This window comes from Trachemys scripta, chromosome 2, assembly GCF_013100865.1.
Source record: "Trachemys scripta elegans isolate TJP31775 chromosome 2, CAS_Tse_1.0, whole genome shotgun sequence".
NCBI classification, from domain to species: domain Eukaryota; kingdom Metazoa; phylum Chordata; order Testudines; family Emydidae; genus Trachemys; species Trachemys scripta.
Genome location: NC_048299.1, coordinates 204,880,681 through 204,904,733, shown reverse-complemented (window position 1 = coordinate 204,904,733; position 24,053 = coordinate 204,880,681). Strand labels below are relative to the sequence as shown.

General features: G+C 41.0%; 1 protein-coding gene across 8 annotated transcripts in view; it reads left to right on the top strand.

Moving 5' to 3' along the window:
- Positions 1-23,146, top strand: part of ZNF521 (zinc finger protein 521) — a 275,680-nt gene extending 252,534 nt beyond the window's left edge. For all 8 annotated transcript variants that reach the window (XM_034762796.1, XM_034762795.1, XM_034762794.1 and 5 more), the window contains one exon: positions 22,331-23,146. In XM_034762796.1, the coding sequence (XP_034618687.1) occupies positions 22,331-22,360 (30 nt within the window). In that variant the 3' untranslated portion in view covers positions 22,361-23,146. The remainder of the gene's footprint in view (positions 1-22,330) is intronic.
- Positions 23,147-24,053: the final 907 nt, after the last annotated feature.

Below are 24,053 nucleotides of genomic sequence, written 5' to 3'. Positions count from 1 at the left end.
TGGGGGGCAGATGCGGGGGGCTCATTGGGGTGGTCCGGGTAGGGGGTGTCATTGGGGTGGGGGTTCAAGTGTGGGGGGCTCAGCAGGGGATAGTTTGGGTGCAGGGGGGAGTGGCTCAGTGGGGATCCAGGTGCAGGGGCTGAGGCTCAATTGGGGGGATGGAAGGTGCAGGGGGGTTCTGGATGAGGCTTGGCGGGGGGTCCGGATGCATGGTGGTTGGGCAGATGGAGGACAGTGAGCCCTCCCTCTGTGGCTGAGGAGTGATGTGAGTAGGAAGTGGGGTGGGGAGGTGGAGCTTCCTGCAGCCAAGGGAGATTTCTGAGGGTGGGTCTGACCTGACCCCAGTTACTCCTTGCAGTGGAAGAGGAGCTGAGCCCAGCGCAGGGTAGGAGCCACCATCTGGGTCGTGTCTTCCCCCACTCACCCACCCCGCACCTCTCTGCCAGCTCTTCTGGGCGCTTGAAATGATGCATCCACGCAGCTGGGGGTGAGGAGGTGTGCATTACTACTCTTGTAGCTTCCCTTTGCTTCACCATCAGAAGTCATTTTTCTGCAGTGAAGTAAAGAAATCTGTGGGGGACATGAATTCTGTGCGATCACAGTGCATAGAATTCCTCCAGGAGTAACCCACAAAATACCCATACAGAAAATATGTATGTGATTTTACAAAATGGACAAAGTATAGGCACAAATAAATATATGCATGTACAACTTCCTGTGTTATATAAACACATATGTATTTTCTGCACACGATTTTCTCTTTGTCCCACATATGTCTGTTTTGCTTGTAAAACTTAGGCATCAGTTTTTGAAAATATGTCCCTAAATCGATGGAGACAAACAATTAGCTCATAGTCTGCATCTATCCCACTTGATGTACTTATATGTTCCAGATTACATCATCAGATTCTGCAGAATCTAAGTTTTCATGTTAGATGAAGTTTCTGGACCATGTGATTTCAAAGACAGTCTTCCTAACATTAACTGAATGTAAATCAATCCAGCATTGTCTTTTTTAAAATGGAGTCTGAAACAATGGCTATGAGAGTTGGAAGCTCCACTATTTCTACAACCACTTAGTGGGTTTTAACTCTGAAACCTAATGATGGTGCATTATATGGTCAACATTAATGTCTTCATTGCTAATCATTTTAGCATATGGGATGGGGAAGATGATGAGAGTGAAGCCCATGGAGGAAAACTGTAAACTGCTGCAGGAAGAAAAATGCAGAGAGACAAAAGAAGAAGATAATAAGAGGCAGAGGGGGGGAGAGAAACAGAAACATGGGGAAGAGAGAGAAACAAAAGACAGAAATAGTAGTGGTCATGAAGTTGAGTATATTCTTCTTCTGAGGGATATTGATGGTAACAATAAGGCATGAATCAGACAATAAATAATGAGAATAATAACTGAAATTTCAGTTATTACATAACGGTCAGGTTGTACCATCATAGTTCTTGTGAAATCCTCCTACTGACACCAGAGGGAGATCTGCTGTGGATTGAGAGGGCTAAATAGTACATTATATCCTGACCCACAGATAATAATTAAAAACAGAATTCAGTTTTGTCCCCAAAATCAGTTTTATCATCTGTGTCCTAAATGTTTCACTGTACACACCAAAATTAGTCAGATTGGTTGGTTAACACTCTCAGAGTAAGCGGAAAAAATGATAGAAATAAGGGCTCTATTTGCATTTGAATAGTTTCCTGGTAGCTCAGTTCAGTTCTCTTAATTGTCCATTCATTCATTTCTTGCTAATGTAGTTGATATCGGTGACTGATTTTCTATGCTGAACAGGAAGCACCACTTCTTCATTCTAGGACTCATTCCTTCCTACAACTGCCCTGCTGTTGGCTACCAATAGCTGCCATTATATTATCTTTCATCTGGCCCAGAGCTGACAACAGATGGCCATCAGTGTGAATGTATAAAGCATCCAGCAATGGTGTACTGAAGAGCTTCCTGGCCAGTTCTGCAAACCTCCCTCCCTTCCTCCCTCCACATCTTGAATAAGCTCATCATTCCTGGCTCCACTCTCCACTGGCTCTGCAATTTTCCACACAGTGAAGGCAGAAGGCTGCCACTGAGCCATTGGAACTCTCCCCTTCCAGATCTGCGTCTGACTCCCATTTCTGTGCATAGCACAGGCAAAGTACTGGCACTGCCCAGCTGGTTCTGACCCTATAGGTTGCAGCACCCTGGGATGCGTTGCTGCTATTACATCACTGGGCGTGCCACCATTTGGGATCTGGCTCTTGACCCCATTTGGTTTCTGCACAGCAAAACTGCACAGCAAAGACAGAGGAAGATTTAATTCTGCTCATTCAGCCACTATGTGGGATCTCTAGTCTGAAACCTGAAGCAGAGGCAGAGCTTAGCCACTGTAGCATTGGATCTCCTCAAGCCATTATTCTGGTGGGGTTCTCCCCTCCCCACTCCCAATGCTCTGGAGGACTCCTAGCCCCACCAAGATTAAGCATGTTAAATGTGAAGAAAGCAAAAAATGTGAATATTGATTGTAGACCTAAAAGGGAGGAAAGTGTTAATTTCACTGACATGCTGATGCATTGACAGGTCTGATCATTTGGTAAGCAGCTTCAAATGGGTGGCTGCCGTGCATTTGGAGAAAGATCTGTTGTTTGCTCTTGACGGAGTTTGCTAAAGCAAGGTACCTCTAGAGCTGAACCTGTAGTTTAAGAGAAATTCACATTTGTAGCCTTTATTGTGATATTTGCAGCAAGTCTACAGCTACTAACAGTCTCTGCCCTGAAGCTATGAAGGAGTAAGGCTCCATTGTTGGAGAGAGAGACGCGTTCTGTGTAAAAGCCTGAGATGTGGTAGGCAAGATGAATAGTGCTCAAAAGCAGTGCTTGCGGTGCTGTCATTTAGAGCAGGAACACTGAGCCTTTAAACGAAAGTGAAAGATAGGGTAAATGAATCCTTTAAAAATGGTAAAATCTTAAACTGCCTAAAATAACAAGTATTTCCATTGATAAGTTCACTGAGCGGGAGGAAAGTTGGGAGGGGATGGTTTCCCCTTGCAAGGAGCGGAGTGGTACAGATCATTTGTTAAAAAGCAACAGCACTACAACACCTAAGGTGTGGCTAGTGATTCATCAAGGGAAATGTCCAGGAAAGTACAGTAAACAGAGATCTTGGCTCAAACAAGTTCCTTCCTTTTCAAAACATCAGCATCTTTACATTGCTTCGTTCCAAGCATTGGTCAAAAAAGATTTGAATGCAGATGGCAACACAACTGGAGCTGTTCATAACAAAACCCTAACCCGGGAGGAACAGGTTTCAGGTTTACTTCTAAACCTGTTATCTGGGTCAGGTTAAGAATGCTTGGAGCAAAGTGGGGCTGACCTAAGATTTTGGGTGGAAAGCATGTGAAATATGGTGGATTTGACACAAAACTGGGCAGAAATCTGAGATTATTTTGGTGCTGTTTGCTTTGCGTTCGAAGCTCTGGGTGAGCACCCCTACCCCATCCAGTAGACTGAAAACAAAAAGTGGTTCATTCCCCGTGGACCAAAACTGCTGAGTTATGCATATCTGTACATACAGCTGTAGGTGTTTCTGCATTGTTAAAATCTAATGTTGTAGCAGAATTACCTCACTAAACCCAAACTAGACTAAACATGAGCTGGGTATATATCTGTCTGTCTGTGTCTGACTAGATGATGGATACTTACTAGTTTTCTCTGTATCTGTAGATATATGGCATATAATATTTGGAAACTGTGATACCATTAAATATTAGCAGTGCATTTTGCTTTGCTTTGAGTTTGTAAAGGTGAAAGGTGATTGTGCAGGAAAATGGAACAGTATATTTGCTGTGAGACAGGCACTAAGAACTCACTCCCATGCTCAGTTATAATTCATGACTGTACTGGTGGGAAGCCCTTATCCCTCTGTGGAGTTAATGCATCTCTACTGTAGCCTGCTGAGAGCACCCTGCATCTCCTCCCACCATCTGTGCATTCAGTTGCGTGCTTTCTCTCTTTCTCTCTCGCTTTACTGTGACATCTCTTGGTGTTAAAACTGTCAGACTACTACTGCCTGGTAAAGGTGGCTTTATGATGTGTATTAATGTTGAATTGTCATTTAAATGGAAAAGAGCTGGAAGGGATATATTACAGTTTCATTTAAACTCTAATTTAGAAAATGCTGATTAGCAAATTAATAAAAACATGTGTTTGTTGCTTTAAACTCCTCGACCTGTCTTAAATTTGCTGCCCATTATACTAAGATGGATAATCTGCATGAAAAAGTGTAGGGACAGGGTAGAGGGTTTACTGGCAAAGTTATATTTGTTCCCCGTCTGTGACTATTCCGCTGGTTGTTGGTACAGTGACTCTCCCTTTTTAGTGTTGTGATTTGAGGTGCCAGCAACATTGTACATTGAATTGTATTTACCCACCCAGCGCCTGGTTGGTGCAGACAACTATTTTATTTTCTTCATGTTGACTTCCTTTCTGAACCGAAGCAGCGTGGAGGCTGCAAGTTAATTGCTTCTGTGCTACCTGAGATTTGGGATTCACATGAGCAGAGATCATAAGCTAACACAATTTTACTTAAATATTGAGATTTTTATGGTGGAAGACACTGTCTAAAGAGAACTGAGTTGACACTACCCTACAGTTTAGGAAGAACTGAACTGGACCACAGAGCTTTGAGATGATGCTTTATTAACCTGGCCCCTTGCTGTTAGGGTGGGTTTTTAGGCAGTGTGTTATGCCTAAAAGTACCGTGAAACTGCATATGGTTCATTGCAGCAGCAAGATTAATTTGTGGAGTTTCACGATATTTGATCTTAACATAGTCTGTTGTTTGTACTTTTTTAAAACGTATAAATCAAATCCAGGCCTGAAATACCAGTGTATGAATTTAACAGATGTGGTGCCATAAGGGACCCACTGTGTTATAAACTGCAGAAATGGCCTTTTTATATTTCAGACTTTTAGCTTATTCCCGGGAGGTTTTGGAACCACAGAAGCGAGGTGAAAGGTCATGCTTTCAGACAGTAGCACCCACCCACCACTTGACGTTTGGTGTAATTGTCAGGAAATCCACAGCTAATAGTTTTGTTATGCAGTCATAGCGTTCTGCACAGTAAAAGTAGGGCAAGAATGACTTCAGTAGCTCAGTGTCCAGGTTTCCTTAGGTGAAAGATCACTTTGAGATGACACAGCTGAGTAGTCAGGCTGAAATCCTACTTGGTATTTTATTAATTTTGCACCAAGATAAATCCTGAATTCTGACAAACTCCATGACAGGTGAAATTCCTTCTTGCAGAATCTGCTCAGCAAGAGGCTGCTCATTTCGTTCTGTTCCGAGGCAGGCAACAGGAGGGCAGCTTTATAATCAGCCCTCAAAGGACCCCCAGCCGCCCCAGAGTCTTGGGCTGATTGAATAACTCCTGGGCCTCTTCCCCTAGGCCTCCATCAGCAGGGGTCCTGTGGAAAGCAATCTCCCGCAGACTGGCACTGAAGTGAGCTTTAAACTACTATTTTCTGCTCTCCAGAGGAGCCTGGAGTACTAAAAGATAGATGGACTGCAGATATTTTATGAGAAACTGTCAGAAGAAGAGCAGAGTAAATGTTTTTTTTTTCCTTCTTCTTTGAGTCACACACTACATCACTGTAGAATTTCTCCCAGTATCTTTTACATTTAAATAAGAAATTAATTGGTTGCTAACCTTAAATTTCCTTCCTCCCTCTTCTTTTTCTTTTTCTTCAACTCTCTGACTTTTTTTTTTAATATTCACTCAGAGGCCCTTTGCTTAACCACAGTTGCAGAAAATCAGTACCATTTGCACTGAAATATTTATAATGACAGAATGAAAAATTGGATTCATTTTCTGGCCTGTAGCCGAACAGTCTGCAACTTTGTGCAGCATTGTTTAGCATCTCTCATTCCCTCCTTTTCATTGGGGTCGTTTTCAGACACACATGCACACACTGCCCATGCTGCAGAGGAATGCTTGGCAAAACACAGAGCCATTTTTAGTCTCAACAATGAGAACACAACTTGCTTGTAACCTTTCAACTCTTGATGGAGGGATTCCGGGAGAAGGGGGCATGCCGAACGTCTGTCTTATAGGAGAGATTATACGGGATGACATGCAGTAATCAATTTTGTACGAGGAAAAACACTGATTGAATTCAACAGAATGTTTCAGTATATTCCATGAGAGGCAGTGTGGACTTAGCAACAGAACAGATGCCAAGAGGCCTCCACTAATCCCTGCTCTGCCACTAATTCCTGTGGCCTTGGGAAACTCACTTGACCTCTCTCAGGGCCAAATTTTCAAAAGCTCCCTTTATGTGCAAGCGTGCCCTGACATTGGGGATTGTGCATATGCAAATACGCTTTTGAAAATTTGACCCCATGTCTATTTCTACATCTACGTGGTGGTGATTATATATTGTTACCTACATTACCGGTGAAGACGAATTAGTTAATGTTTGCAACTACTTTGAAAATTAAGATCCAGATCCTCAACCCCCAGCTTGGACTCTGGTAGCACAAAAGTGCTATAAAGCTGCATTCGCCAGACAACTAAGGATTCCCTCAGTGTGCAGGATTGCCTGGGTGGCGTAGAGCCAGAGTACTTGGTTGGTTCTGTGTCACCCCCTCTCTGTATAGGTTTTGGACTCTCCTATAGAATTGATAGAAAATTATATCCCTGTGGTAGAATTCTATAGGATGGTTCAAAAAGCTAATAGAGTATTCTCTGGTAAGTTCTTTAGATTTTTAGACAACCAGTTTAAACTAGTGTAAACCCATGTGGCCAAAACTTTCCAACACTGGTGCCTAAAGCTGGGCACCTAAAACCACATTGGATCACCTAAGGAAGTGGTCTGGTTTGGGATTGGATCCTGCAAGATTCAGGTGCTCAGCACCTTCAGCTCGTGTTGATTTAACGGGGAATTGCGGGTGGTCTGTTTCTTTGAAAATCAGTCCAGATTTTATGGAACCCAAGTGTGAAAATGTTGACCTTTTAGTTTGATCTATATTAAATTAATAAGTGCTGCCCAAGTTCAAGTCTCCCTACCCCACTCCAGGTCACCCTTCCAGGCCCAGATTATTCTTTCTTGAATTAAAACTTGAGAATTTTGAGTAGCTTTAACTGTTCTTTTAGGAGCATAATCCTAACTGATTTATACAGCTATGTTGATAAAAAGGAGCATTTACTATTAGGATCAATATAGATCAATTTGTACTGTACAGCAGACTGTAATTTGTGAGTGACACATACTTTTATCAACAGCTGAAAGTTTCTTACAGACTTGCAGATTTGTCTTTTTATTGTGTTCCCAAAGATAGTTTGGAGAAACATGCTGACATGTCAGTATGAAGTAATGTGTGCTCTGACACAAACGGCATTGTAATTTAGGAGGTTGTTTTACTGTACTGAAGTTGTTTTACTGTAGCATTGCTTTGATTCGAAAAGGAAGTTTCTACAAAGTGGTGTGTTTTAGGACATGACAAAACGTTCTCCAATATTATGCATATATTCAAGAGACTTTCTATTTAACCCTTACTATTGCTGTCTGCTTTTTTGTTTTTCTTTTTGTATGTGTGTGTGTGAAGGGTGTAATTTTTAATTGTTTTTAGCAACTAATGTGAGACAAAAATAATAGAAACCAAAAAAAATGTGAACTTTAACATTAATAACATATATTTTTAAAGCTGTCATTTACATTATAGATCTTCTTGCCAACTTAACAGCATTTTAAAAGAAATCTGTATGCCAAACTAAGAGTTCTTCTAATGCCAATCAGATATATTTCTATAATTGACATCGCAACCAAGCTAAGATATAGATGCTTAAAATGTTTCAAATGCTGAACAGAACTGCAGTGACAGTAGGATCCGGTCCACAGTGAAGTGATAGTACAGATCTTGCTGATGATATTGTGCAGACATGTTATTGAACTGTAAGGACAGTAAGAGTAGCCCCCAAACACGTTTCATCTCAGCATAGGAGATAGTAACTTTCCGGGAAAGCTGCTTTCTCCCTTGGCCCAAATCTTTATGTTGACTCTGTTTTTCTGTGTGGAGTGCCCGTCAGTTTAGTGAAGTTATTAGTTTATAAATTTTGTCAAGGTAAAGTAAATGTAAGAGCTTTAAATTAGAATAAGTGCCACTTCTGTATGGCAGGTTCCTTTGAGGACTGATTAGAAAGCAGACCTCCTGTTGCCTGCCCCTTTATGCATAGCAGTATTGCTGTGTGTACTTGTTTATAGCTTACCTTTGAATTTGTATAAGAGTGCGCTGTGGTATGATGAATCGCCCTCTGACAGACAAGATTCTGCCTTTATTCTGGGATCAAGCTAATACTTCACTTTAAAGAGTTATTTTAATTAGGTAGTTTTATTGTAATGAATTAAAATGAATTTGGAGTAGCAAATTATATAAGAATGCGAGGGTTATAGATTAGTCTCTCCATAGTTACAGCACATCTTTTTTCTAAAGGAATTAAAGTTCTGCATTTCAGATAGCTTGGCACTACATATGGGTGGCTGCTGAGTGTAACTGGTGTCTACAGTTATTTTCCCTCCTAAATGTGACTCTTTTCACTTTGATCAGAGGATTGCCTTACCAAAAAATAACAACAAGCAATAAGGGACAAAATTGGCATCTGCAAAGTACTAGTCGTGAAGAAGTACTGTACTGTAGCATCATAAACCAAACCATGAGGTGGGGGGAGCATTTCCCTGTACTATAAATTCATGGAAAGGTAGGAGCTAACAGCATATACCAATGCCCAAGTGTGCGAGAGGAAACAGAGAGGCCAACCAAACCCAAGGAACATAAATGACTTTGAGACGGATATTGTATCACTCATGGAGAGATGAGGAGAAGAAAAGGTTTATAAAAGAAGAGGAAAATCTTGTAATATTTATTTGGAGCCTAATTCCTCACTGCCATGCCACTTGTGTAGTCATTGACACAGTGCAAAGAGGGTGTGAAGCTCAACCATTCTGCTTTGGTAGCATTTTACACTCACATTACACAAAGTGTCTACACAAGGGCTAAGACAGTAGAGATCAGGACCCTGTGTTTTACAAGCAAGATCCCCAGTGAGGGAAGTAAAATGTTCTTGTTCTTGTACCACATGTCAGTAAATGTGTTCTGAGTTTGTAGCTTTGCAGTGTATGTATTTATCGAAGTATAGAAAATGGATAACTTTTTAACAAAGGTAGAATACATTCTGACGTATCTTAAAGTCACCAGTACAGCAGGAGCATTGCTTTTCTTAATAAAATGTTGTTGGGGTCATAGTGGAGGGAACACAGCTACCAGTTGACGTTGTCTTTAGTCTTGACACATGGGACATGATCCTCTCATTCCCAGATATTTGCCAACTTGTCAGGTCTCTAAATTATCCTGATCTGCAGTTTCTGGTATTATAATGAGTGGAGTTGCAACACGCATGCTACATAAACCACTGTGACATTTCTCATGATTCCTGGAATCACAGGGGAAACTGCTCCCTCATTTGAAGTGCCAAGGAAATCAGTAGAAGGATCATAGAGTGTATCCAAGGTAGGCTGGTAGTGCATAACAAGTTATGAAGTCATAGAATGAAGAAGCTGGGGTAACCTCTACCTGTAGGCTCAGGAACCTTCTGTCATTACCACCAAACCTACACGTGTTCCTACGTTAAGTGGCTTCTTGAGGGAAAGGTACCAGGAGACAAACAAGTGAGCAGACGTGTTAGCTGTGTTGACATTGGGAGGCAGTTCCCCGGACCTTTTCACTCTCTCCCACACATATTTTAAGATTAAGGCACTATTGACTATGAGTCACCTTTTGTCTGTGCCCCTGATTTTGTGCCCACAAATTACGCATTGAAATGTTTGTACATCCTCTTCATTGTGCATGCGTATTGACTAGCGCAATGCTTAAAGATCTGATCTCCATGTGCAGATGTGGAGATGGTGCAGCCTTACAGGAGCAATTAGAGGCTGATTGTCGCCATCTGAAAGTTTGGCCCTCTTTGAGTGTCATTTACCTTTACTTGAGTGAAAACTCTGTTTGCACTTTACCTTTTTCTGTTAATCTTTTGGGGATATATAAACTTTGGTGAGCTAAATGTTGGTCTAGGGGGTACTGTATGCTCGAAGATAATATATGTAGAATCTAAGTTCTGAGCTCCTTTTTGTCACCTGATAACCATAAGCACAATACATATAGGTATGGTACAAAGTAGTGTAGTGAACATAGTGATCTGTGGATTTGTTGTATGTATAGATCTGTCTAAATCAGGGGTGGGCAGACTATGGCCCGCGGGCCAGATCTGGCCCACCAGCCGTTTTAAGAGGGCCCTTGAGCTCCCGCTGCAGAGCAGGGTCTGGGGCTTGCCCTGCTCTGGCACTCCAACCTGGGAGCAGGGTTGGGGGCCACTCCACACAGCTCGCAGAAGCTGCAGCATGGCCCCCCTCCAGCTCCTACGTGCTCCAATGGCCCCACTCCAATGGCCCGCCTCCGGCACTCCAACAGAGAAGGGACATGCTGCTGCTTCTGGGAGCCACATGAGGTAAGCACCACCCGGAGCCTGCACCCCTGAGCCTCTCCCCATGCCTCTGCCGCAGCCCTGATCCCCCTCCCTCCCTCCAAACCCCTCAATTCCAGCCAGGAGCATGCTCCTGCATCCCAAACCCCTCATCTCCAGGTCCACCCCAGAGCCCGCATCCCCAGCCAGAGCCTGCACCCCTTCCCGCACCCCAACCCTCTGCCCCAGCCCTGATCCCCCTCCTGCCCACTGTACCTCTCGATCCCAGCCCAGAGCACCTTCCTATACCCCAAACTCCTCATCCCCAGCCCCACCACAGAGCCCTCACCCCCACCCCTGCATCCCACTCCCCTGACCTAGCCCAGAGCCCCCTCCCACAGCCTGAACTCCTCATTTCTGACCCCACCCCAGAACCCGTACCCCCAACCAGAACTGTCACCCCCTACCCCAACCCCAATTTTGTGAGCATTCTATTCCCAGATGTGGTCCTAGGGCCGAAAAGTTTGCCCAACCCTGGTCTAAATAATAAAGGAATACAGGCAAGTTACAGTGTTTTTTTCTCTTTGACATATGAAGAAACTTGTTTCTTGTAATTTTGTTCAGAGGAATTCTTGTACGTGCACTTTTGGAAAAACTGGAAATAATCATTGTTTTAAAGGTTGCCCTTAGAATATAAATCACAGCTGTGTGTGCTTCCCCCACCGCACCCCCCGTTTCAACTGGGTGAATTTTGAATCCTATGAACAGGAGTTTAAATTCTAGGCCCACCAGTCAGTTTAGGATTTGAAATCAATGCGCTGATCCGGCAGCTAGTGGTCATCCTGCTTTAAATTAGAACAAACAGAATGTAAGTTGGGGAGGAAAAGGGCCAAAGGAGCACTCTTCTGATGACACATGCAGAAACACACAATGGACGTGCAAAAGTAACGTTCATCTGAAGTGTCGGCTTAATCACTGAAAAGACCTATCAGAATTCAACAAGCAAAAGAAAACAAGAGAAGGAAATGAGTAACATTTCCAACAGGACATTTCTGTGCAATTGTCAGTTTAAGCCTCCATTATTTGTCACTAATTACTACACTGAGCTGTTAAATATTTAGTAGTAGTTTGTTTAATTGGGTTTGACCTATAAAGGAGTCTGTACATACTGTAGCTCTAGTTCCAGGAGTTCAGTTCTGCACTCAGAGCTAGGCAGATAGGAAATTTGCATTCACGTAAGAGGAACACATTATGTTATCAGGCAAGGTGTCTCCCTTCCTCCCTCCCCTCCACTCCACACAGAGATTTATTTGTCTTTAAGATATCTAAAATTAGAGCACGGATAAGGCGCATCGCTCGTGGATATAAAGTAGGAAGGAGGTCATTCTTAAACTTGTTTACAGATGTTCTAGTTTAGAAAGCACCGACATAATAAATTAAACATTACAGGGAAAAAAATTAAAACATAGCAACAACTGGCACAAGAACACATCTGTCTGTAAAACACTGACTTAATCCCTGAATATCAGTATTGCCTATCACCGCTACTGTACTGTAGCTGCGGACAAATGTGGAATCATTCAGCTCTGGCTTCTGTTTGCTCCTTTGACTAACGATGTCTGACATAGTGGAGAGAGTCCAGGCCGTCCCCTCCTAGTACCGGGGACGTAGTTTTCCTTTTGGTATAAATGTCAGCCTACGCATGTGCAAAATACATTTTATTCTATTTGATACAGGCCTGATTCTCTTCACCCTGTTTCGCTAACTCCATTAGTTTCAATGGAGTTTTTCATTATAGCAGGGTAGTTATGATCATATTCTAAAGAGTTAAGATTTTAATGTTAGCAGTGTATTTCCTAGTGGTCCTTTACTTCCCCATTTTTATTTAAACTATTACTTTTACCTCTTCTTAGTGAAGCATCTTGATTACACTGGTCTACAATTTTTGAGACGTCGTCTGCTTCAGAGATAAAATGTGCTATTTATTATGTATTTTGATGTGCTGAATTCAAATATGACAATTAAAACAACTGATTGGCTACTGTTTCTAAGATATTTAAGTTTTTACATTTTATGTCTATGTATATTGTGTAGATAGTAGAGTTTTAATCATAAATTGTAAACCTAGGTCTTTTCATGTGTTTATGGTTGCTTTACATGATAATATTTCACCTGTCCTGTTTATGTAACACTTTAAAAATCAGCAAAAGGGTTATATAAATAAAATTTATTATGAAACAAAAGGCAAAAAACTATTCTGTACATAGTTCAGTCCTATTCAGTGTCTACTCGGCGCTTCTTGGCTTGTCTCTTGTATTCATTAAATGGAGCGTCTCTTGTCACTGTCCAGCAATAGTCTGCAAGCATTGATGGGCTCCATTTGCTCTGATAGCGTTTCTCCATTGTTGCAATGTCCTGGTGAAATCGCTCGCCGTGCTCGTCGCTCACTGCTCCGCAGTTCGGTGGAAAAAAATCCAGATGAGAGTGCAAAAAATGTATCTTTAGTGACATGTTGCAACCAAGGCTTTTGTATGCCTTGAGGAGGTTTTCCACCAACAACCTGTAGTTGTCTGCCTTGTTGTTTCAGAGAAAATTTATTGCCACTAAGTGGAAGGCTTTCCATGCCATCTTTTCCTTGCCACGCAGTGCATGGTCAAATGCATCATCCCGAAGAAGTTCACGAATCTGAGGACCAACAAAGACACCTTCCTTTATCTTAGCTTCACTTAACCTTGGAATTTTCCACGGAGGTACTTGAAAGCTGCTTGTGTTTTGTCAATGGCCTTGACAAAGTTCTTCATCAAACCCAGCTTGATGTGTAAGAGTAGTAACAAAATCTTCCTTGATTCAACAAGTGGTGGATGCTGAACACTTTTCCTCCCAGGCTCCAATGACTGTCGGAGTGGCCAATCTTTCTTGATGTAGTGGGAATCTCTTGCACAACTATCCCATTCGCAGAGAAAACAGCAGTACTTTGTGTATTCAGTCTGCAGACCAAGCAAGAGAGCAACAACCTTCAAATCACCACAAAGCTGCCACTGATGTTGGTCATAGTTTATGCACCTCAAAAGTTGTTTCATGTTGTCATAGGTTTCCTTCATATGAACTGCATGACCAACTGGAATTGATGGCAAAACATTGCCATTATGCAGTAAAACAGCTTTAAGACTCGTCTTCGATGAATCAATGAACAGTCTCCACTCATCTGGATCGTGAACGATGTTGAGGGCTGCCATCACACCATCAATGTTGTTGCAGGCTACAAGATCACCTTCCAATGAAGAAGAATGGGACAAGATCCTTTTGACGGTCACGGAACATGGAAACCCTAACATCACCTGCCAGGAGATTCCACTGCTGTAGTCTGGAGCCCAACAGCTCTGCCTTACTCTTGGGTAGTTCCAAATCCCTGACAAGGTCATTCAGTTCACCTTGTGTTAAGAGGTGTGGTTCAGAGGAGGATAGGAGAAAATGTGGGTCCTGTGACACTGATGGTTCAGGACGAGAAGTTTCATCCTCTTCCTCTTCTGACTCAATGATTCTGGTGTATCAGGAACCAGCAGTCCTTCTCCATGGGGTACTGGGCGTATAGCGGATGGAATGTTTGGATAATGCACAGTCCACTTTTTCTTCTTTGACACACCTTTCCCAACTGGAGGCACCATGCAGAAGTAACAATTGCTGGTATGATCTGTTGGCTCTGTCCAAATCATTGGCACTGCAAAAGGCATAGATTGCCTTTTCCTGTTCAACCACTGGCGAAGATTTGTTGCACAAGTGTTGCAGCATATGTGTGGGGCCCACCTCTTGTCCTGATCTCCAATTTTGCAGTCAAAATAAAGGTGATAGGCTTTTTTAACCATAGTGGTTATACTGCGCTTTTGTGATGCAAAAGTCACTTCACCACAAACATAGCAGAAGTTATCTGCACTGTTCACACAAGTACGAGGCATCTCTGCTCACTTTGGCTAAACAGAAATGTGTCCCTTTGCAAAATCAAACACGGACAAATAAGAGAGCACGACACTGTATGATTTCTAGAGCTGATATAGGGCAATTTGTTCAGCAGAGTGATGTAAGCTTCGTTGTGATTGCATCATCCATGACTTCTAGGAATAACATGATGCAATTCATATCATGTATGATGCAATACCAGCTTCAGATTGCATCATTCATTGTTTTGCCTAAAAAGCAAGTACTGTCCAAACCAGTCATAGATTTATTCATAGATCCAGTCAAAGATGTATTTTAGTCATTTCTGGTTTAAATTGAGATCCCTTCCCTTTATAACTCACTTATCCTCTGCCATTCCCAAGTCAAGGGTCGTATATACTGACCCAATAGTATATCTTGAAAACTAGAGCCAATCAACAATTTTAAGCATCATTTTCGTTCTCAGTGACCCAGAATTAGTAAAGTTTGACTACATTTATTTCAGAAGCATTTTGGCTGTAGAGCAGTGTTATTGTTATTGCAATTGTGCATACGGTAATCACTTCAGGAAGAGGTCAGTCCATCAGTGATATTTTACTAGTGGCTTTCTGAAAGTTACTGAAGAAACAAGGAAGTGTTACATTTTTAAATTTCAAAATGTATCCCTGAGTGGATCCTATCCAGTTAGTGCTTTTTGTGATTCTGTTTTCTCGAGATTTTCAAGTATGAGAGTCAAAATGCACAAGACTTGGATGTAAACATGAATGCGTTGAATAGTTACCAGTAGTGCCATTTCCGAATCACTGTAATATAATACAAAAACGGATAAACAGCTCTATTGAACTAAGTTGTTTGGATAATTGTAATTCATCATGAACTTTTCCAAATTGTCCTTGTTAACAATGGTCATTCATGACCAAGGATGACCCTTTCCTTGCTCATCATACCTAATTAGGGGGCTTCTGCTGCAAGGCAGTGAACACTATTCAGTTCCCTCACCATCAGTGGGATTCGAGGGTGCACAACTCCTCACAGACGCAGACTCAGTAGTAAAGGTATCTCCGTTGTAGTTCATACCAAGCATATAAACCCCAGTTTTCAGAGTTTAAATTGTGTAGTAGGTTCAGATTCAGTTCAGACTTGGTGTGCAGATCTTCAGCCTGGATGAGCCTTCAGTTTTCTCTTTCTAAAACATGTAAAGACATTTAACACCAAAAGAGAGCAATACTGCTCCTCCTCTATGCATTGCATGGGAGTACTGAATATAGTATTTACTCCTCACTAGCCTACAACCTGCCTGTAATCTCTTTCTTCTCTGCTGCGAAATCCTCCTGTGCTAGCTTCCTGCTCCTCATCAACTCCTTTCCAGCTGCTGAACTCACTCACACCAGGCTGGACCTCCAACTCCCACGAATGAACCCATTTTCCAAGTGTCGTCATCTGGAAATTAGGTGTCATTCTAAGGGGCTACCATTATGGAAATATTTTTGAATTCAGAGGGTTTAAAAATAGTGATTTGGCATTTGGAGGGGGTAGTTTATTTTTAGATTATCTTTTGATAAGCTTTGGACTACGTGCTCATCTATATTTCAACTATATCAGAGTCAGGAGAATTGTTTACAACATAACCGTCCATTGACCCAGTTACAAAATTGTAGCATAGACAGGATCTAGACGTGTCCCTGGAACAGCGTTAAAACCTTATACCAACCCAGTTCTTAGTGCCATATGAGTTAGTCCTGGTTATGGGGACACAGGTAGGTTCTATCTACCTCTTTTAGTTGCTTTGAAATGGCCTAAATATTTGTCTAAATCCAACTCCCGAGTAAGCAGATCTTGTTGCATTTGTGATTTGGGGCTGGTTCAGTCTTTTCCTATCCTAGGATGAACATCAGGAAAAATTTCCTAACCATGAGGTCTCTGAAGTATGAAATAGTATCCCAAGGGAAGTGTTGGGAGCTCTAATTAAAATTGGACCAGGCAAAACATTTGAAATTACATTGTAGGCAATAATCCTGCATTGGTAGAGTGGATGGATAAAATGCCCTAATAAGTCTTTTCTGTTTTTAAATTCTATACATTTCTGTTATTCTCTTTTATTATGTTATTTCACCTTTTCCTTTAATGGTGACACTGTGTTGCCTAGAAAGGATTATATGATGTTATTGCGAGCTGTGTAAAATGATGTTAAATGTCAAAAGAAAATGCAACAGTTTCTGTGCAAGTTTGCAGTGATTACATTGAGACAAGGCAAAGAAAAACTACACCTGTGTAAGCCAGGGACACCAATGCAATGTGTCAGATCTGCAAGACAATGGCAAAAGAGTGCAATGGCTTTATATGGTTACTCTTTTGACATTGCATTTTCATATCTATAAAGAATACCTTCATTCATCCAAACCTAATGGAAATGTAGTTGTGTGCAGCATTCAGGTTGTTAGAAACACTTTTTATCCAACTGTTTCAAATACCCCCGAAGACTTTGGCTAAATAAGATTGTACTGTAAACTTTTTGCATCTTAATTATTAGTGTATATTAAATCTAAGTATTTTACAAATATAAATATCTCCTCAATATAGACGCAGATATAATCACATGGCAGTCTATCAGCAAAGGACTATTCATGGTATTCAGTGCTGCACAATGGAATGGAGCTCTGACAGAGACCCTTGTGTGCTGCAATACGTAGGCACCATAGGGTTGAGGATAAGGATAGCAAAAACAGCCTTAGCTGTGAGTTTTCCTGATGTTGGTTTGTTTCTGAAGTTTTTTAATGTTGTTACAACGTTTTTTCATGCTGTGTGTTCGCTTTTTTGTAGTGGAGAGGTTTGTGTAATAGGTATTATATCATGACAGCGTAAAGTGATGAAGTATCAGACTGAAGTTCAGGAAACCATGTTGACACTGTGGAATTGAATTCATGATTTGGCATTAACATTCTAATTAAGGTTTTGCTTGGGTTGCCGTTTTAACCTTCCCCTAACTCCTCCGGCCCCTCTGCCCCGACCATTCTGGAAAATCCAACATCCTGTCGTTAGCTCTAGACAGTTTGGAAACTATGGTACAAGGTAAGAAGTTTGGAATAAAAAGCAGGGGAGAGAAGCAGAAAATCTTGATTAGAAAGTATAATTTAATAGAACGCGTATTGAACCAAATGTATTGATTAATGTGGAAGATATAGTACTTATATTGATTCTAACTAGAGATTTAGTACTAAAAGCTGTAAGCCAAAAAGCTGTTGCAAATTGCTACAAAAGTCAGTTTAATGCTGTCCTTGAGAATGCCTTCACAAAGAAATTCTTCTAATGTTTGAGGAGTAGGTAGAATGCGGTATATGTCAGTTTGATCCCGGAGGGTTTTATTTTGTACTCTAATAGCTGTTACGAGCCTACATTATATCCAAGGAGTAATTTTCCTTAGGGGTGCCCAGCTCGCTTTGTGTCAATATTCTAGCATTTTAAGTCACGTACAGTATATGCTTCTGGGAACAGTGCAGGAGCCAGCCAGACTCATAATGGTCTGCATTCATTAATAAAGGCAGAAGCTTCTGTCCCTCCATTGCCCACTACAGGGATGCCTCCCTGGTCTTTAGGGACCCGTACAGACACATTTAAAGAAAGCTTTATTTTGAGTGGGCAGGAGATGAAATGCAGGACTTGCAGGCATTTCCTAAGTCAGCTATATGCCCGAGCACCGGGGTGACCTTAATGGGTCAGAGAAGAATGCAGGTCAAAAGACTTATTATCCAGCCTGTTGGAAACCAATTGCTTTTGTTAAAAAAAAAAACGTAGTGCTTAAAGGTTGCTAGTAATGTAGAATTCTTCTTTACAATCCGAAATTGTATTGTAGTGCAAAGGGGTTATAAAGAAATAAAATAAAGATTATCCTTAATGTCTGCAGATAAAGGATTCCATATATAGGATAACATGTAGTGTACCATAATTAGTTAATCAGTGATGATTGATTACTGATGTTTGTGTTCTTGAACTAAGGAAAAAATAACATGCTGCTGTGGTACTGTCACCATCTGTTGAAGGAAGACATCCACATTTAATCTTTATATTTCTTTATTTGTACCCTCCTTACACGGCTTCTCAGGTACAATTGTGTCCTATTTCATCTAGTTAAAAACCATCTCATTTAAATTGAATGCAACTGCAATTCACATTAGAGATTCCAATGAGAGAGTGAATCCGTGGATTTTTTTTCTTCACTCAGTTTGATGCAATGGATGGCATTTTTTTGCTAGCTAGTTATGTCTGTTTTCTATTTGAGACATAGAGAGAGAGAGATAAAAATAACAAAAAATATTACTTTCTACTGTCTTAACAGTTTCTGCAAAACAGCCCCATTCTCTCTGCAGAGGAGATTTCTCTACCACTATTGTAGTGAAATCTGGGTATGATTTTAACCTTATAGCACTAAGTACAGGGATTTCCCAAGACTATCCGCTCATGGAAAGCGATGTAGTGTGATGTTTAAAGCAGCTCACTGGGAGTTGGGATTCTGGGTTTGTGTCACTGGGTCAGCTAGGGATATCTTAATCTCTAGAAACCAGGTAAATATGTTTTGAAAGAATTTTATCTGTGAAGTATGTTGAAGCCAAGTTCTTGTAAATGTTTCCTAAATAAAATCAAGGTAGGGAAGTAGAGGTTTGTGAACATCTTTCCTAGTTTGGTTGGTTTTTATTGTGAGTAATAGATGCTCTGGCAAAATGGGCTGCCATTTTGTCTGTGGAAACCTCTCATTTTTGTGCGCAAACCTCTCATTTTTGTGCGCAAATCCAGTTTTTCATCATGAAATCAGAGGACCTTTGAAAACGTTACCCTGCTCTATTGGTGAGGATGCATTGGAAAATGTATTTTTCTCTTTCCACTGCTAAGTATGAAATAGAAATTTTTGCTTCACAGAGGGACTGTACTTTGTGCTTAAAGGAAAATACATGTCTTTATTGTGGTGATGTGAATATAGGATGTCTTCAGCACTTTAGTTGAATTACTGTATATATATTTAGCCAAAAAAAAAATGACAACTGATTGCTCCAAATTCGGGAAAGTTATTTGCTGCAGTAAATTTCTGGAACAGAGATTTTTAAAACTTCTGCTCTTAAATGTTCTGTCTCTTCTGTTAACGGCAGATTCTGCTGGCATAGCCACACAGCAGATCCGAGCACTAATATTCTGCTCTCCCTGTGTGTACAGGACTCCCATGTTCCTGGCAATGGGAGTTCCATATTCTGTTTTCCCCACATGCAGGAACTCACACTGGTATGAAAGTGGGAGTTCTGTGCACATAGGGAGAGCGGAATATCAGCGTTGAGATCTGCTATGTGAATAATACAGAAGAATTTTGCCCTAAACTTTTAAACACAACCCCCCTCAGAAAAAACAACAACAGTTCATAACTGGGATTAATGTTTGCAATTTTCAGTCACTTAGACATGGGGTCTCCAATAGATGGCTTTTTGTAGGATGGAATATGGCTCTCTGTGGGATTACAGAATTTTCCTCCTTTTCTTTTCTCTAACCCTCCCATCCTTCACCTGCTTGTCTTGTCAATGTTATGCCTGTGATGTGCTTTCAGTTTTAGTTTATGAAATAGCCTCTCTGCTGTCTATGTATTTCTCCCTAATTCACTGTTGCCTCAGAATAGATTTTGGAAGCATTAATTTCTTTGGAAAACTTGACCAATTGCAGGCTGTTTTGACTCTTTAAAATAAATACTTAGGTGCTTGATGAAGGCTGAAGCTGCCCCTGCTCTTTGCATGGGGAACAGTGTTTGTTGTGTCCTGTCCTATTCAGCATTTTTCTCACACCACTTGTTTCTGAATTTATGTCTTCATTATCTCTTGAGAATCTCCATTATGTGCCAGGCAGTATAGTCTGGAACACAGAGCGCCAGCGCGAGTGGATCCCATTTCATGGTTTGTTTTGTCTCTCTCACTTTTGTGCCTTTTTATTTTTTAATAAAAAATGTTATTGCAGTCGAAGTACTGAGCACACATGTAAAGCTCCTTTCAATTGTTTCACACACTGCTGCGTGGCTCTTCCAGACCCAAAACTGATTATGTGTAGCTCAGACAGTCAAAAAGCAGGGGATGACTGACGCACACTCCCATTAGATCAAAAACAAAAAATACCCCCAAAATCTCTCTTCAAGGTAACAATTTGGCTCTGACATTAACCACTCAAAAGCAAAGAAAATCAAAATTTAGGTTGTCACTCCATGTTTAACTTATCCCATTGTTTCTAGGTACTGCGGGATTTCAGATCTGTCTGTGGTGTTATAAGTGCTGCAATAATGGACGCAACAGGATGACAGAAGGGTAGACGGTCAGAGTTAACTCTTCAGTCCCTTGCTTTTGTGGTTTAAAGTCAGAATCTATTACCCGTGACCAACCAACATTTTAGTCCACAACATTTTGTTACTGCTTTATAGCACTTTGAGATGAGCTTGTGGAAAATGCTATATGAAATCAAATGGAATAATAATCTCTCTTTAACCCTCTGGCCTTGGTGGATCTGGAGTCCCTGCTATATCAGCATTTAATCATTTTGCATTCACATCTGGAAAATATGCTTCCAAGTGTCACTGGGTCATTTTTCTTTTCATCTTGAGACAGGCACTACTTAAAAAATTCCTCAGTCTTACCCTGAGAGAGATCCTTTTCTTGCCAAATGTCCCATGAACGTGTGTGTGTGTGTGTGTGTGTAATGATATGATGTATTGTTACATTAGCATGGAATCACACAATATTCACCTTTGTTTTCCTGTGGCTGTAATTATATTTGTATTCAGGGGTGACTCTTGTGGGTGTGGGTCAATACATGTTCACTTCATGGAAAATGATATCCATCTTTTGGGAATGGGTTCGTTTTAAAGTGTCGTAGTCCAGAGGAGTCTGTACATAGATTAAAAATGATAAAACAAGGGCAGGGGACTGCACAGTTCAGGAACTGATAACGGGACACAACTCCCTTCACCTCTAGGTCACTGGTCCGAATAGGGCCCGGGTCAGTAGTGACAAAAATCCATTACTATCTGTGGTCTGTGAAATAAGATTGTGGACTTTGTCCAATTCTCTGTGGATATGGTCTACATCACAAAAGAAGAATCAGCATGAAGTGGGAACCTTTTCTTAGTTGTCTGATGAAGCACGGAGACTAAAGTAGCATCTCGTCCGGTAGTGGTGATCCCTTTGCATTAGAGCTGGTATAGTGAAACTTGCATTGCTGCTGCCCTCTTTGCACTCTTTCTGTGGCTAAATAGAGATCTTCATATTTCCAGAGTGACGCTGTCACCTTTTACATGGCAATAAATTCACTTAAGGAAACTAGGGTTGAGTTGTTCTTTGGTGGATAGAGGGATCGTTCTGGCTGCCCCACCTGCTTGTCAGTCAGCCAACTGAGCGCTTTGGTGGGCACCTCCCCTCCTACTTTAAAATATGTGCTACTGATTAGGGGGGAAATGTCTGGTTGCATTTTCTAGTAAGGATGCTAAAGTTAGTGTATTTCTAGTGTGTAGGCATTAAGGCCACATAAGAGAAAGAAATGTGTGTCTCATTAAATATAATGGGCTAAATTCATCACTGTGTGACTGGGCACTGGAGCCAGTGAAGTTGGATTCACTTTTAACAGGGCACAATTTGCTCTAATGTATGTTGAGGTATTCAACTGCTATTCATGAGACTTATAGAAATGATACCAGTGCAAAAAAGCCTCATCTTTTAACAGCAAACTTTCTCCAGGCCATTTAAAAGAGAGATGGCAAACATGTTTCTCTTGTATACAATGTAATATATTCAGCGGGTAGCATTGTTAACGCAGCTTTTTCTTGTGGCAATGCCTAGACTACAACTAAGTCATTTCTTTTATTTTTGTTTCAGAATCATACGATGACCCAACATAGCAGTTAGTGCAATGCCCATCTCTTCAGGAGAATCCTTTGTGGCACAAAAAGGGAACACGTTTTACTCTTTGCACGAAACTTTCATTGTTAATGTATATTATTCAGAAACATTGTATTGTACCATAAAACTTGTATTATCGAAACTGTTGGATGTTCATGTGTTTGAACTTTTGAGCACCGGATAGACTTCCTGTATATAAAGTGTTGCACATGTATTATGTTGTCTGATACTAAAATGGTCTTATAAAGACAAGTGGACTTGGGCCCTATTCAAGAAAGATAAAAATAATAATGTGTGAGGAAAAAGGCTTAAGAAAATGTCATTTTCAAGAAAGAGGGAGAAAAAATAGCTATGTTATACTACAGCTGTTTGGCCTTCCTTTCATTTAAACTTCAGTCTAGAATCTCTCTCTTTTGGTATACAAACAGATGAATCCGAGACTATTTTTTATTGCTGAAGATTCTTGCAAAAAACATGAAAAGACTCTTTCTCACAGAGCAGGAACCCACCGTTGAATAAGGCCCGTATATATATTTGTAAGCCTTGCGATATGACAGATAGCATTACCATATATGCAATAGTTGTTATGTAGATTGTCAAAGAAACTTTTTTTTCCTGAATACCATTTGAAGCTTTGAGTGTTCAAGACTTTCCTTAATGATTTCACACAGCCAAATTCTTGACTCAGTTGAACTAACCTGTATGTTACTGTTATTAATGTTTACTCTGCGGTCTGAACCTGGAGATTACTGGAATTGTTTTCCAAGAGGAAATAAATTCAGTTTACCATTATGTATGAGTGCGATTGTGTCTTTTCTTTTTCTTATTACAGTACCATTAAAAACAGATCTGCTGCTTCACTGCAGTTGAAACATGCACTTGAAGAAAATACTCACTGATTTTCTTTTCCAATTAGCAAAGTCAATAGTTTTACTCCTGTTTGCTTGATGCTTTAGTTCCTAATGGGTCACAGAGTATCCAAAATTTCTAATAACCTCAAGGTGGAGCAATTATTTACATATTTCACATGCAGTGCAAGCTTCAAACCCTGGAGTGAGAGAAGTATTGCCTAGTGGTCTGAGTACAGGATTCAGAACCAGGAACAACCTCAATTCTAAACCCAGTGCTGACACTGATTCCCTAAACTTGAAGTCCCTTCCCCTTTCTGCTGCTATGGACGGTGGAAGGGAGACATGGCTCGAGCATGCTGCAATACAGGGATCTCCACCAGCACAATGTCCACTAGGGGGGCTGTAATAAGCCAGTGTAACTTAGCCCTGGCTGAAGGCTGAATTGGTCCCTGGCTGCTCTCAGTGTTGAGGAGAAGGGGAAAGGCCATGCAAAGCCACATTGCCCATCGGTGTGCCAAACACTGCTCCAGCTCACCTGAGAATTCATGCCAAAGACATGTGGGCATTGTATATCCTGTTGCTTGAGTTGCTGGATTCATCCCATTGAAACTAGTATTGCTGAAATATTGCAGTCTTAGAATTGCACATCACAACAGTCCAAATGGCTGGAACTGATAGCCCAATGCTGTCCGAGTAGATATAAAGTGTGTTTTCCAGTTTGCTGACTGACACATTTTGACTCTCCATAGTTGGAGAGTGGAGGGGGTGGAAGCAAAGTATGAAAGTCTCTGGTTGCCAGATATTTCAAGAAAAATGTGTACCATTTAAAACTCCAGCCTCAAGAATTT